The sequence below is a fragment of the Notamacropus eugenii genome, chromosome 3 (assembly GCF_028372415.1).
Source record: "Notamacropus eugenii isolate mMacEug1 chromosome 3, mMacEug1.pri_v2, whole genome shotgun sequence".
NCBI classification, from domain to species: domain Eukaryota; kingdom Metazoa; phylum Chordata; class Mammalia; order Diprotodontia; family Macropodidae; genus Notamacropus; species Notamacropus eugenii.
In genome coordinates this window covers 7,473,631-7,490,229 of record NC_092874.1, presented here as the reverse complement: position 1 = coordinate 7,490,229, position 16,599 = coordinate 7,473,631, and the positions used below count along the sequence as shown (strand labels likewise).

The 16,599-nt window shown below is 41.7% G+C and overlaps 1 protein-coding gene across 8 annotated transcripts in view; it reads left to right on the top strand.

Annotated features, from left to right (window-relative positions):
• DGKB (diacylglycerol kinase beta) overlaps positions 1-16,599 on the top strand; it is a 686,362-nt gene that overhangs the window by 386,103 nt on the left and 283,660 nt on the right. For all 8 annotated transcript variants that reach the window (XM_072650808.1, XM_072650809.1, XM_072650812.1 and 5 more), the window contains one exon: positions 7,790-7,854. In XM_072650808.1, coding sequence (XP_072506909.1) covers positions 7,790-7,854 — 65 coding nt within the window. The remainder of the gene's footprint in view (positions 1-7,789; positions 7,855-16,599) is intronic.

Below are 16,599 nucleotides of genomic sequence, written 5' to 3'. Positions count from 1 at the left end.
TTTTTTCCCCAAGATAGTAATGACTGTGGATACAAGAAACTTATCTTAGGCTATCCTTTGGTACCTGATGGGCCCATCTCTCCCCCACAGAGAAGACTTTTCTGTCATGTGACAACTAACATGTGCCTGCACACAGAACTGATTTTTCTAGAATTTTTTAATGTCAAAACTTTACAATAAAAATAGAAACTTACCCATCTCTCTGTATTTTTTTTTAAAGAAGCGTTTGCATGTCTAAATTATTCAAATCAGAGATACTGAAAGGTGGTTCTGTTCCAACAAGTGCATATGAATAGTTTGATGGCAACATTTGCCTACAGCGATTGCTATTCAGTGCAGCGCCCAGGGAGAACATTTACGATGTTTTTATTCAACTGTACCTACATTTAACCCATTCCCTTCCATAGTCCTAAAGTTTTTTTTTTTTTATATATACATATTTTTTAATAGTTAGAAAAGTTAATGGTCTTAGAGAAAGCAAACCTGGATATGAACCCCAGCTCTGCAATTTACCACCTTTGTGATCTTGGGCAGATTTATTCAATATTTCTGGACCTCATTTTATCCGTCTGTAAAACTGGACAGTTAGACTAGATAATCTTCATGGTCCTTTGATCTTCTGGGATCGATTGTTTCAAATACTGATGGCATTGCACATGGTTTGATTTTTTTTCCAATTCTTCGAGCATTTTTTTCCATCTTCCTGACTACTGTCAATCTAACAGAGAATTCAGAATAAACCACTCAATTCTTATGTATGATGAGCATTTCCAAATATTGCATTTCATCATCACCGTCCTGGGAGGTAGGTGCTATTATTATCCCCATTTTTAAAAATGGGAAAACTGAGGTGGACAAATTAAGTGATTTCCCCAGAGTCACCCAACTAGAAAATGTCTGAGGCAGGATTTGGCCATGGGTCTTCTTGCCTTCAGCTCAGAGTTCTCCATTTCCTATGCCTTGATGGAATCCACTGGAGTCTTGACGGCATTGAAGTGAGTTTAGCTCAGAAATCCTTGATTAGAATAACTTTTCCCTTTCCTTCCTTTTTAATGAAGTCCTTGTAAACCTTTATGCCCCTGGGAGCCCCAGCTCAGTGATGGGCAAGGTTTGCTTTAACTTCCTGTGATGTGAATGTACAGATGTTGCCCGTGAAATGCATGTGTCCTGAGATGCTTTGGAGTCCAAGGTTTTCTTTCTTTCTTTAGCTCTAGGACAAATGACTCAATTCTGTGCTCTCAACCTGACATTATTTATGGTGGTTTTCTTTTGAAGGTCTGTTATCATAGCAAATGTCATTGAAAATAAGTATGTTTATTGAGCCTTGAAACCAAAGAAGAAACACAGGCACAAACTATCTTTATACTCTACTCTGCATTCACGTATTCTAATTCATGAACTCTTCATTTCCTGCCATGATTCCCCTGCTCTCACCCTCCTCCTCTTCCCCTAAGCATGGGTGTGGCAAGGTTCCCTTCCTGTTTCTACCTCATGGAGGTAGAAGTAGGAGCTTTACCAAAGCCATTCCCAGCACCTTGTACACAGCAGGTGATTCAGGTATGTTTGTTGATTTCTTGCTTTCAATCAAAAGGCCCCAGTTCATGAGCTGCTTCATCCTCAGTGGCTTTCCCCTTCATCTGAGCCTCTCCGTCCACCAGATGATCTCTGCCTTACATCGTATTAGGTGGTTTTCTTCCCTTGTTTGAAGTGTGCCTTTAAGGTACACTGTCAGTTTATCTTTGTGTTCCTATTTCTGACCATTTCTTCTAGTTTTAAATCATGTACTTGTGTTTTTTCAAGGTTATTTTGTGTTCACTATGTTCACAGACAAGAAAACTGTGTCTTAGTGGCCAAAAGTGGTGCATCCTGGTCAGTGATCAGTTTAATAAGTATCTGTGATGACGTCTGAATCTGGTCACTCCCAGCTCCAAGCTGAGAACTTGCTCTGCTGTATCCCCCTGCAATTCCAGTGAAATCCACTTCCTTGTTGGGTGCTGCCACCATTAACCCAAGGCCACTTTCACCAACTAGAGAAGTGTAGGGCCCTAATGTTGGGACAAATGTCCCCTTGATGAGGAGTCTCTGACAGAGTGTTCATGACTATGGCATCAGAGTGGGGGAGTAGGGATACTGGAGGCTTCCATTTACTGAGGCATCAACTGCAGAATGGAAGCAATCCTGCGGAAATGACCACTGAACATGTCTCAGTACATGTCTCAGATGACAGTGACAATGAAGATGGATGCCTACTGGAATTCCAAGAAATTGCTTATTCCTGTAGGCTTGCTACAGGGAGCTCTGTGCCTAGTGTAGGCCTCCTCTCAGAGTGGTCAAGGCTAGGAATGAACTGGGATGTTTCCTTTGCTCTCTGTCACCCTGTGATCCTGGTGATACTGGTTGAGGCTGACTCCTTACGCAAGAGGAGCGTGACCAATGGTCAGCACCATCCATGGGCAGCACCCTCCCTTGCTAGGACCCTTCCGCAAAAGATGTTTACCTTTGTTCTTCCGCTCCTGTGAGATGCTCCTAGCCTCCTTGTGGACAGTCTTTGATAATGCAGCAGGAGCTTTACTCTTAAATACATGCAGATTATTCAGGGTGGACACATGTGGGTTCTAGGCAAATCAGTTCAGGGCCCTCCTATCAAAAGTGGAAGCTTTTGTAGTTGTGCTTCTTCTTCATCCTCTTCTTGACTAAAGATCATTTAGGGTAAGACTGGATGGTTCTGACTTGGACTTTTCTCTGCCAGGTGCCTGCAAGGTCATGTCTCATGAGGTCACAGGATCACAGATTTGGGGCTGGAAGTTTTAATGGAGACCCTCTATGCAAACCTACTCATTTTACAGATGAGAAAACTGAGGCCCAGGGATTGTCTCAGAAGCAGGATTAGAATGCATGACCTCAGAAGCCCAAACCTAGAGCAGTGCCTGTAACATAAGGGTGTGCATGTATCCTGCCAAAATAAGGCTGTCGTCGTTTTTGTCGATGACCCAGGAACCAACGCTGCTTTTAGATTGCCTGTGTGTGTATGTGTGTATGTGTGCATGTGCAAACTGTTCCTTGTAACAGACCAAGGGATGTCCTCAGACACTGAGCTAGCAGGGACCTTAGAGACCTGATGGTCCAACCCCATCATCATCCAGAGATTGAAATGGAAACCCAGAGGAGCCGGGGACCTTCATGGTGATGGCCTTTTGTTTTCTTTTCATCAATAAACATTTACTGAGTACGTATTAGATTGATTAGCTGGATTTTCTTGGATAAAATATGTTTCATTTCCCATATATAAAATGAGGCTAACATTTTGCTATTTGGCTTTTGCTCTTTAGTACCTCTTTGAGATAAGGGAAATACAATGACACATGAAAGGCAGACCATTTTTAAAAATACCTCTCTCCCATTTTCCTCAGTATTTCTGAGCAGCATTCTGGGTAACACGTGCGCACAATCTTACAAATCATTAAGATTTTGTTTGTGATGTTCTAAATCACAGTCCCTGCTGAGTTACTGGGCCCAGGTCCTAGTCTCAAATCATATTCCACAGAGGAAGCATCTGGGAGAAGAGGGGGGGTAATAATTAGCCAGTTTCTGTTCAATAAATACATACACAGGCCATCTCGGTTTGTTCAATGGAACAAAATGATTCTCATTATTTAATGGAGCTGGTGATCACAGAAAACTTTGAGTGCAGTGCATAGGACTGCATTAATTCTTAGAAACATTTATTCCCAATGCTACATTAGCAACATTAAGCAGAGGCTGTAGCAAATTTCTGTTTGGTAATGCCAATATCCATTGGAAAAGAGTGTATGTGTATTTGCATGCATATAAGAGACAGCGACAGAGAATAAAAGGCAGAGGACCTGGAGAGGTAGCTGGAGAGAGAGGGGCAGCCAAATTCTAGGTATTAAGGAGATTTACCCTTAAGCTGCTTTTCTTCTTAGGAGGTGCCTCTGGAACCCACCCCAGGTCACCCCAGTACTTGACCCTCTTCCTCCAGCAAATGATTTGAAATTCACCCTGAAGCAGCCTTGTGATAGGCTTTTGCCTTTAGTCTGTGTATATACCAGACACACTGCTTGGCACATAGTTACACCCCATAGATGCTTATTGATTGATTTGATTGGTTGGTGGAGAAAACACTGGAGTGAGAGGTCAGATGACTCATTCTTGTCTTGAATCTTAATACCTTGCTATGTGACCACTGTCCATAGACTATCACCCGGTGTTTAGGTCTGGTTTCAAGCCATTTTGAAACAAGTCTCAGGCTGGTAGAGGTTTTCTATTTCTGAGGATTTGCCAGTTGTGCTAGTGGGGTAATGACATCAAACCATTATCATCATGACCCGGTCATTTTAGGGTTTGATGTAGTAGACAAGAATCTTGGTCTAGTTATTAGCAACATCCTCTACTGACATGTGTTGACCGTCTCCCTTGGGGAGTGACTCAGATAGCTCCCTAGGGTTTACTTCCTATTTCCTAAAAGTGTTGTGGGCTTCTTTAGTGGAGGAATTTTGATTAGTGGAAATTTCTTTCAGAAATCACAATTTTTTACATCTTCATAAAAACTATTGGTTTTTATTGATGTCTGTCCCGCCATGATGAGATAATATTCTATAAATAGCAGCACCTGATAGAGTAGGTGCCAAATAAATGCTTGTTGTCTTCCCCTGGACATAAAAAAGTGATTCTTCTAGTATCTCTTTACCTTCTGCATGAAGATTTTTTAGTTACTAATATATCCTATCACTTTCCCTCCCCTCAAAAAAATACTCACTATTGAATCATGTGTTTATATGCATCTGCCCACCCAATCTGTAGAATGGAAGTTTCTCTAAAGCAGGAACCAGCATATTTTTATCTTTCACATATCTGGAATATAGTAAGCACTTAATAAATGTTGATTTGTTGCATTGAAGTCAGTTTATCTAAAAACAAAATTTATAAAGGTCTCCTACCTTTGGCAGGTGCAATGCCTGGCACATTTTACCTTCTCAGAAATATCTGTTCTCAAACAAACATCACCTGCGCCCCTGTTCATGTCAGACTTTGGGCCTCAGAGACCTATTGCTAGGAGTCTGTGTTTGTAGAGGAATTTCCCAGAGTTCCTCACATTGCCCTATGTATGTAGTCGCTTAACACATAAAACTGTCTTGTTTTCTTGAGCAACTGTCCTCCTTAATTCTGCTCCCACATTAATCAAAATGGTGAAGTGAAAAGTGGTTGATAAATGGGACAAGCAAGGGTCTGATGCTGTTGAAGATGCCTTAACCCTTTGGTCACCCTGTTATCCAGAAGAACCCAGCACTGGGCACCTTGACAGGATGCGAGTTAATTTTCTCTCAAGATTCCTTCCTTTTGACTACAGCACAATGTAATTTCAGCAGCACTGATCACCAGCTTAGATAGAATAACTTAATTACAATGGCAGAGGAAGTTTATTAGAAGAGAAAAGAAATCCTGAATTGCATCCGGATATTGAGACTAACTCATTTTCTGTGTGTTGTGTATCACTATACAAACCAATAGCTTTTAGGAGCAGGGACTGTGTTTTCCTTTCATTTAAAGAACTAGCCAGAAATAGAGCTAATTCGTACTCTTCCTGCCTTTTCAGACTGGACAAAAAGCTGATTTTTTATGATATTTTAAATATCCAACCTAAGTGGAAGCTAAAGCCCTATTTCCATCTGCAAAACATAATAGAGACAACCCTTCTTGAGTTACATTTGTCATCTGATTTGTTAATGGTGCAGTGTCACTGAGAATATTTTCAAACATTATTCATGACTAAAACAAGCAACTTTCTGATTTGCCTGGAATATTTTCAAGCCAATAAAATTTGTTTATCTTAATTTCATACCTTTGTAGAAACCATAAACAATTTCCATGGTTACATCATGAATTATAAAGTCAGGCAGGGGATGGGAAAGGTGGGATAGTGTCCAGATTACAAATCACAAATTTGCTCTGTCTTCCCAATGCCTATAGAGGCTATGGTCACCCCTTCTCATCTTGAGCTCTGTCTTCCCAATGCCTGTAGAGGCTACGGTCACCCCTTCTCATCTTGAGCTCTGTCTTCCCAATGCCTATAGAGGCTACGGTCACCCCTTCTCATCTTGAGCTCTGTCTTCCCAATGCCTGTAGAGGCTACGGTCACCCCTTCTCATCTTGAGCTCTGTCTTCCCAATGCCTGTAGAGGCTACGGTCACCCCTTCTCATCTTGAGCTCTGTCTTCCCAATGCCTGTAGAGGCTACGGTCACCCCTTCTCATCTTGAGCTCTGTCTTGGCTCTTGATAGTTTACCATTTTTACTTTTATGTCATTCAAGTACTTGAATTACTCATTATTTATTTAGTTTATTGTTTATTATTTATTTCATTATATCATTTATTATTTATTAATTAAATAATCCAAGGAAGAAAAAAATGTCCATTTTGGAGGAAATTTTCAAACACTTTAAACTTGCATGGAGAATGAAGCATCACCTTGCTGTCTGTGGTGGGCACCATCTCATGTATTGCATATTTGGCCCATTCATTTTGTATTGTAGAAGTATAACTATTAACATCTTCATTTTATTCACTAGACGTGTTATATCATCTTTGAATTGTATTTTCTGGGTTTGTACAAATACGACATCTCAACACTTTTTCTTTTACTCTTTCAATGAACTTTTGGTCTTTTGTCTGAAAGTAAATTAACAATTTAGCCTTCCGCAATGTCCCTGCCCACCATCACCCCTTACCACCATTGTAGACAGGTTTGTGACTGTCATGTTTTATAAAGTCTGGATGAAAGTCCCCAAGGAGGTTCTAGAAGCTACTGGAGGTTAGCTGGAAAGGAAATGCCAATTTTGTCCATGTCTTGTCCATCCATTTGAGAGCAGGATGTGCCACTGGGAGCTAGAAGCTGGGCCTCTCAAAGTCAAAGTCTTCTCTTGCAAAGGGCTTGAGTACCCCATGAGCATATCAAGTTTCTGATCGTATCCCTCTTCTGTAAGGATCGGAGTCATTTGTCTTTTGTTACTCTAATAAGAAGGAGAAAACAATTTAAGATTGGTGGTTATCTAGTTGTTCCTCAAACTGACTTCTAATGAACTTAATTCTTTGTATTTAATGATACCTTGTCAGATGAAAATTTCCCTAATCCCCAGACCTCCCTTTTGCCCCTCTCTCCTTCCTTTTCTCCTGTTCTGTCTGTCTGACAGAGTCTGTCCCTCTGTCTCTCTCTCTGTTTCTCTTTCTGTCTCTCTCTGTTTGTCTGTCTCTGTCTGTCTGTCTGTCTGTCTGTGTCTCTGTCTCTGTCTCTGTCTCTGTCTCTGTCTCTGTCTCTGTCTCTCTCTCTCTCTCTCTCTCTCTCTCTCTCTCTCTCTCTCTCTCTCTCTCTCTCTCTCTTTCTCTCTCTCTCTCCCCAGAGGTTTCCATATGTGATCTTCTGCTCCTTTGAACAATTCAGTGAATATTGGTTTAACAATTTCTTCATATACTTTTTAGAAATATACTTGTCGGTATACTTGGCTATAATTTTGAAAACAAGTTTCACGTTTTGAAAGGGATGGAAATTACAGTGATTTTTGAAACACGCAATCTCAGGATTGAAAATCTGGCTTTTTAAAAAATGTTGAAAAAGGTATGCAAAAAAAGCATCTTAGCCTGAGTTTTATCCTTTCCTGCCCAGTGTCCAAAGGTAGAAGGGTGACCTGTGGCATCCAGGAGCTGAGACTCTAGCTTTTGAATCTGCTATTTCTCCATGATAACATTATTTAACATTAGATATTTTTTCTTCTTAGGATGCCTCCATCGCTCACAGATTCCACATTATGAGAGAGAAACATCCAGAGAAGTTCAACAGCCGGTAGGTGCCCAGATGTTGGTGACTGAAACTTTGTATGGTGGCAAAGACATCAAGTGTCACAAATGCATCTGCGTATTTGTGAATGAGGGAGGGGAGCTGGGTCTGTGTCTGTAAATGGATGAAAGAAGATAGAGATGCTTTTGGTTTTCCATGTATGTGAATGTCTTCATGATCAAGCAGCATGTTGAATTTCTCTGCTGTAGTTTGTGGGGCAGCAGGGTATTTGAGGGACCTGGCAGAATGGGAAGGAGTCAGCATCCCCCTTTGTTGACAGATGCTTCAGTTTAAGGATAAAACTCCATTATGGATGGAAATGAAGCACAGGAGCTTCTTTCCTGGACTCTGGAGCTTTTCAGAGTAAATCAGAGCTTTCTCTGGAGGATGCATGGAACACGTGTTCATTCTCCTCCATCTGTCTTCCTTCAAGAAGGGAGCACCTTCTTGTCCATACCAAAAGAGGGAGTTTGTCTCTTGCCTTCACCATTTTTGGTTTACATTACTGCCAGGATCTGTTTTATCCTTTTCTGTAAAGTGTGAAAGTCTGTGTCTATGCCTAGACCTATCTCTGTATTTCTAGCTACAAAATCTTTAAGCTGCACTAAGACTTTTGGGTCATCTGGTATTTATACTGCTATGGATGGCTATACATGGGGACTCTATCTTTTGACACAGACACTACAGTGACTTTTAATTTAAAGGGTCTGGATTTCCTTTAGGGGACATTTTCGTGTGAGACATCCCAGAACCCTTTTCCACCACCTGTAGCTGAGATGTCTAAGATATCACAGACATCTGATAGTTGGGGCACTTCTGGGGCCATGTCTTTACAGTAATAGAACATGACTGAGGATCTTTAATCAGTCAGTCTACCTGCACCCTTTGTCAAAGTGGCATGAGGATTCTTTGGTGCTCTTTACTCTCACATCTAAATAAATGAGACCTAGAGACTTTGTCTTCCACAGAAACATTGCTTGAGCTTGGGATGATGTTATCAAGTTTCTAATTTACCTGTGGGGGGGAAATTCTGCAGAAAAATAAAAGGAAACTGTTGTGTCTTTCAACTGGAAGAAACCAAACACAAAGGAGTACTTTGAGCTTGTTTGTGGATATATCATCGCTTTACAGAATGACACAGTGGTTTTCTGTTTGTCACGGTGAAATAAGCCATGATGTTTAAAAAGTTTTCACTTAGTCACTTGAATCAGGCACATTTGAAAACATTTGCTGAGGATTTCATTTAGAATGTCTAATTGCCCATCTAGAAATGAAGTTTTGGCTTGGTAATCCACCTCAGCTGGAGTGTAGGCACAGACCCCACTGTCACTAAAAAGCAGCGGAATCGAGAAGAAGATAATTTGCTGCAGAGGCTTTCTGAGGATGCAAAGGTGCTGAAGTGAGGGAGTTCCAGCTGGATATGGTGGCTTGGAGAGAATGGTCACCCATGGCACTGAAGCTGGAGGCTGTAGAGTAACCAGACTTAGCAAGTCCCATGTGGGAGCATATACAGAGCAGGTCCGGTTACCTACCATGCTGAATCATCTAATTCTCAGACTTAAAGAATTTGAAAGTTGGAAAGAAGCTCAGTGGCCATGGAAAGGAATGATCCACTAAGATGTATGTATTGAGTGTCTGTTCAGACTTGTTTTGAAGAGCTCCCGGGAGGGGGAGCCAATCACCTCCCAAGACACCAGTTCTACCGTGAGCCACCTCTAATTTTCAGGAAGTTTTCCCTAACATTCAGCCTCAGACCTTTCATTGCTCCTGGTTTTACCCTTTGGGGCCATAGACTCTGCCTCTGGCATTGTGCTTTCTCCCTTGTCCTTGCTTGAGTCTTCTCCCCTGCAAAAAACCAGTCTATTCCAGCCCAATCCATACCAATCCAAAAAACCTTTATTAAGTACCTACTATGAACCAGACTTGGTGCTAAGCATTGGGGATGCAATGAATAAAAAGAAAGTCATTGCCCTCAAGGAGCTTATGGTCTACAACATAACCATTTCCTTTCCTGGATCCTCATGAATTTCAGCACTTCATGAACCTCCTCCTTTGGGTGTCCTCATCTGGACACCCTCCACCTTATAAGCTCCCTCTTTCCATTCTGGTGCCCAGGACTGAATATAATATGACTCCATATAAGCCTAATGAGGGCAGAGGGTCATCATGCCTCTATTCCCTCACCCTGCTGAATTGTGCTGAGTCTACAATTCACTAAGACCCTTCAGATCTTTTTAGAACAGCTATTTGCTGTCCAGGCTCCTCTATTTTAAAAGTGTAAACTTGATCTTCTACACTAATCACATAGACTTGACATTCTCCCCTATTCATTTTCAGCTTGTTAGAGTTAGCCCAGTAACTGTACCTGGAAAGTTCTTTGGGAATCTTGACTTGGTCATTCATTGTGTGCGCTGTGCCGCTCATGGCACACTGTTTGCCACATAGTAGGTTCTCAATGAATGTGGGTTGACTACTGGCTGTATCTCTCCATTCAGCGTGTGATTATATAATTGACATGTAAGATCGTCTCTGTACACAAAAATGATACTGATATGCCCTCAAGAGTCAGAGAAAATAGATTTCTGTTCCTTTAAAGGAGGCCAGCTCATGACAAACATGATAGCTGGTGTTATTCTTTGTGTCCCTAGCATCCAGTACACAGTGGGTGCTTACTAGATGTTTATTGGATGAATGATGAATAAGAGTGTCTGATGAAGATGCCTTGGAGACAAGACATCTGGTAAAGGACCATGTTGGACTCCTTGCCATGAAGGAGCTGGTGACAAGGTGTTGTCTAGTACCAGTAACCCTGCCACCAGCACCCAACTAATATGTATTTGAAAGAATTATGTCCTGCTCAATATTATTGAAGAATGTTTGATAGACTTAGGCCATGAGGGAAATGTGAATTTGAAATGTGTTATAATGTTAATTGACATTTATAAAATACTTTGAAGTTTTCACAGCATGTTATACACAGTATCTATTGTGAACCTCACTCACAACAACTTTGTAAGATAGGAAAAATGGGTATTTTGATGTCTGTGTTATGGACTGGTCAGCTGAGGCTCAGGATGGCCATGCATCTTCCTCATGATGTATGCTCCCTACCTTTAAGGAACTTACTCTAATAAGAGAGCCAACACATAAAAAACTACATGTATGTAGGAGAGATGTGTAAATGGAAGATCATATAATGGAAACAGTCTGTGGAAGTTGGGAACATGATGGGGAGGGTCCTTAGGAGGGCAGTATATGAACTGAGTCTTGCAGGAAGCCAGACGACATGGGAAGTGGAGGTGAGGAAATGGTGCTCCTAGTTATGAGTGACAATCAGTACAGGTGAAAAGAAAGAGTGTCTGTGTGAGGAACCCCAAAGAAACCATTGTCAGTGGCCCACAGAATGCTGGCCAGGGAGTAAAGGGTGAGTAGACTAGAGAGGTCCTGGCTATTGGAAAGGGCTTTCAATATGAAGGAGGAACTGGAGTCTGATGAGTGAGGAGAGCAGGGAGGTGACCAGACCTGGGCTTTAGGGAAATCACTGAGTGGAGACACCTGAGATGAGGAGCCAGTTAGAAGGGAGTGAGAGCTGGTGGCTACCTGAGCCAAGCAGAGAAAAGACAACATGCGCACAGAATTTGTAGTTCTTGTTACTTTCAGGATCAAATAGAAAATTCTCTGAGGACTTGAGAATCTGGATCCTTCCTTCGTGTGGCCTTTCTAGTCTAGTTCCTCCTTCCTCTTCTCCATGTCTCCTGTAATACCCTAAATACAATGACATTGTCCTCCTAACAGTAACTTTGGACAAGATACTCCATCTCCCACATCTGCTTTTTTCCTGGTTGTCCCCCATGTCTTCAATGCTTTCTCTTCTTACCCCCATCTGCAAGCATCTGAGATTCATCTCATCTCTTCCCTTCTGCAGGAGACCTTTCCCGACTCACCCTCTGATAATATCTCCACTTATGCTTCCATGTACACTTTGTTTCATATTTTTCTCCCCATTGGGATATGAACTCCTGGAATGCAAGGACTGTTTTTGCCTTCCTTTGTATCTCTAGTACTTAGCACCATGCCTCACGCATGCTTTTATTATTGCAGACATAAGAATCAGATCTGACCACATTGTATATGTGGGATAAGAATGGGGAGACAAGAATACCACCGTGGTGGTGAGCCACAGTGACTAGGAGGATCATGATGCTCTTGATGATCATATGAGTTCTCTTTAGGACAGTATGAGTTTGAGATGCCTATGAGACATTTATTGCAAGATATTTGAGACAGTTGATGATGGTAAACTAGTACTCAGGAAGAAAATTAGGGCTGGTTAATATAAATCTGAAAATCACTTGCATAGAAATAATTGAGCCGATGGGACCTAATGAGATCACAAAGTGAGAATGTATGCTGGCAAAAGAGACAAGGGTCCAGGACTACCATTGGGGGTCATTAACCTTCAGAAGGTTTGACCTGGATGAGGATCAACCAAAGGAAACCAAAAAAGAACGATTGAATAAGTATGAGGAGAAAAAGGAAAGAACACCATCATGAAAACCTCAAGATCAAAGTTTCTTGGAGGAGAAAGTAATTGACATTGTCATAAGGTGCAGAAAGATTAGCAGAGATGATGATTGAGAAAAGATTATTAAATGTGTCAATTAAAGCATCATCACTAATTTAGAGGAAGCAATTTCAATTAAATAGTGAGACTGGAAGTAGATTGCCCAGGGTTTACTAGAGAATGAGGAGAGAAAATTGAGGCAGTGAAGGTAGATAGCTTTCTCAAGGACTTTTGGCATGAAAGAGAGAAGAGATGTAAGAAGAGAGCTAATAGCTAACAGCATTTGGATCAAATGAAGGACCATTTGTTCATTTATTTACTTTTATGATCATGGGTTCATGGGTATGTTTATAGGGAGCAGGGAAGAAGCCAGTAGAAATGGTGAAATTAATATTAAAGAGAGATTGGGGTTGATCAAAGGACATTAAGCTGGAAAAGACCAGAGAATGGCTCAAGATGCATGTAGAAAATTTTGCTTGGACAAGAAGAAGGACCACTTGTTGATGCAACATATAGTCATGGAAAAGACTAATAAATAATGATGTCTGAGCAAGGTGAGAAGAGAATCTCTTGGCAAATGGTCTCCTTTTTATGTTTTTTTTTTTTTTGTTTTTTTACCCCAATGAGATATGAGGTAAGGTCCTCACCAGAGAGGGGGGTGGTGATGGTGAGGCACCATGGGAGATCTGAGAAGGATGAAAAGATTTGGAAAAGCCATTATGGTAAATAGAACAGTTAATTGAGTAGGAGAGTATAAAGTTCTTGCTGTGATGAGGGTCTAGATGAGATCATTCAGTGAGAGAACAAATTTGTTGTGTGCCCAGTGATCAGAGTTCCATAATTTTTCACATACAAAAACTCACCTCTAAAGTATCTTCTTCACTCTCAATGTAATGTTTCTCCTCTGCTCTCCTAGCATGCTTTATATGCCTCCTAAGTTAAACTGAAAGGTTCTTATACCAGAGATCGTGTCTTAGCATTCTTTTTCTTTTTCTCTTGCTCTCCAAGTGTCCAGCACAGCACTAATACACAGCTTCTCAGGCAATTCTAGCTGATTGGATAATGATTAAATCAGCGTCTTTGGAAGACAGGGACAAGGAACATGAAACGTGGACATGTTCACTTTTGGTTGTCTAGCTAGACTCGGGTGCTTTGAGCTCCCCCAAATGAAACCCGATTTCATGGATGTAGGAGGACATTTAAGGAAGTAATCTCTATCCTTCCAAGGGCACATCTCTGACTGTTTGCACAAGGTCTATGACACTTCGTGATACCATTCTTTTCATTTCCAGAGGTGAATCCATTTTCTCTATGGCCCTTTTCCAGTTTTGCTGTAGCAGAGGCCAATTAGAGTTTATAAAAAGCCCTGCTAATAATGGGTGCTTCAGAGTGAGCCTCTTGTCACAATAAATCATAGGCCATTAATAACAGCTAGGAGAAGGCTCACCTTGAAATTCATCTATATTTTAAAGAACCTGATGTTTCTAGCATTATCTTAAGGAAATTAATTACCAAAATATAGAATTCTGCTCTCTGTGCTTCTTATGACAGAGAAATTGGAAGAAATGGAAAATGGAATGACTTTTCCGGTGCTTAAGAGAACTCCAGTAGAGACGGATTACATGATATTCTAAAAAGAAATTTCAATGTAAATCTCGGTATTAACTGTTTGTAAGAAGCACATATCTGAGTTTTCTTAACTGAGATGTTCTTGTGCCCAGTCAGTTTTCTGATACTGATATTTGTAGTACTGACTTTTTGGACTCAAAATTACAGATGTTTTGACTCCAAGATATTACCATTCCTGTGATGATGGAAGAATATTTACTTAGTAAGTAATGGAATTTTTTTGTTATCAAAAATTCATGAGCTATTAGCTAATATTCAGTCAAAATATCATAAAATAAAATTTTATAGGAATAAGTAAAACATCTTATCCTGCACTTAATTTCAAAAATTAGTATCACAAATACAAGATGAAGGAGACAGCAGCTTAAAAAAAAGAAAGAAGAATATCTAGGCAGCTAATGCACTAGAAAGTGCAATATGAGTCACCTGTGTGATATTGCAATCAAGCACATTCCAATTTGAGGCTGGTTAAGATCACTGGAACTTTCAGGAACAAGGGATTGCAAGGCTCCTGTTCTCTGTCTTGATTACATAAAGCCTGGAGGATTTGTGTTAATTCTGAATGTTTTAGTAGGAATAGTGACAAGCTGGAAAGTTTAGGAGCATCTGATGCAGAATGAGATGAGCAGAACCAGGAGTCTACTTTATCCCAAAATACGGGGAATGTAAGGACCAAGTGCTGTGTGTGACTCAGAAGCAATGAATGTCTCGGTGACCCATGCCAGAGGGCTGGTGAGGAAGCACGTCACTGACCTCCTGAGTGAGGATGGACTCAAGGGGTAGAAGGAGATGTGTTTCTGGGGGCATGGACAAAGTCTCCTGTGACTGTGTGCGTGTCACAGGGGCTTAGGTCTCCTTCTTACTTCCTTTTCCCCTCCCCCACCACAGAGGGAGCAAGAAGAGGGGAAGCAGGAGTCAAGTTTTGTTCACTGAAAAGCACACAATTACACAAAATAAGAATTAGAAGCATACAAAGGGGACAGCCATCATGGGCAATGGTGAGTGAGCAGTTCCAGTTACCTGTGGATTGGAGATTCTGGGAAGAAACATACAGATACAGAACAAGACCAACACTGATCTTTTAACTTTTCATAATAATAATAGCAGGCATTTTTATAGTGCTTTGAGGTACTTTGCTTTATGCCAAGTATATGCAGTCTCCTTTGATCCTAAAAACAACCCAGGAAGGTGGGTGCTATTCTTATCTCCATTTTACAGACTGGGAAACTGAGGCTGAGAGAGGCTAAGCCATTTGCATAGGGTCACATGGCCACTAAGTGCCTGAGACCACGTTTGAATTCAAACTCCTTGACTCCAGGCTCATTGTGCATCTATTGTACCACCAAACTGCCTCACATTTCCCTAGAAATCATAGCCTTCAAGGAAGGTAATACCCACTGAAGGTAAACAAGCTTTGCATAATCAGCTGCTTATCATTTCCAAGGGGCAGAAATGCCCCCACCCCAGCCATTCCTTCTATGGATTTCATGTCTCCAGTTGCCAGGCCTAGAGGCCTGTGTGGGCTACCCGAGTCTTCTTACCTCACCTCCGAGGTCTTTGGTTGGCCAAAACCGGATGCTCATATGAGAGAAAGGACGTTCCAGAGTCGAACAAGGGTTGAGCTTTATTTCAGGGTCTAGGTTACAAGTGCAGGGGGTCTTCCTTAGGAGGAAGAGGGGGAGATTTCCTAAGGAGGCTAAGATCTTAAGGGATTGGAAGTAGAAGTACAAGCGGGGAGAGAGGGGGAGGGGAGAGAGGAAAGAAGAGGAAAGCGGAGCCTACTGTCCTCTTGGCTCCTCACGTGCTAAGAGAGCTTTCAGGCTTCCTCAATCCTACTTAACCTTCAGCCGCATAGTTTGCATCTGAATACCGTGCTGTTAGGTAACTAGGTGTGCCCAGATCCGGGACAATCTCAAGGGCGGGGAGATCTCTCTCCCATCACGTTTCTCACGGGAAGAGGCGGAATTACTCGAGATAGCTCGGTTCACCTCGATCCCCTGCCGTTTCCTGGGGGGGGTCTCGTGAGAGCTCTAAGATTTAGAAGCTCCCACCTTTACCCGCCCGAGACTGTCCACACGGAATTGAGCTTCCAATCCCAACATCTCCCCTTCTTTGTTATGCCCGGAGAGCACCTGGCTCTAGAGCAAACAGTGGCTGGAGGCTGAGTGGATTAGGAAGGCCTTTAGCATATGAGTACCCTACAACAAGACTTCATTCACACAGAAATCTGCAGCTAGCACAACTGACAAAGGGAGGCATCAAATAAAACAAAGATGAAACTAAATGGCTGAGTTACAACAGGGGAAGTGCAATCAACTGGGGAAGTGCAATCAACTAATCCCAAAGCATATTCTAAGAGAAGCAGCTAGTGCTGGTGCCTACACATCACCACTCCCTCAGTCATGCAAATGGATCTCAACAGCCAAGCCTGAATGGCCAAGCCTGTGGTATTCAGGTGAAAAGTTGGTCACCCCTTCCCCCCCCCCCCCAATGTCCTGGGTTTGTGATATCAAAGTCCTCCTTCAGCCGGTGGAAAGAGATGCCTAGATGGGAAGCTG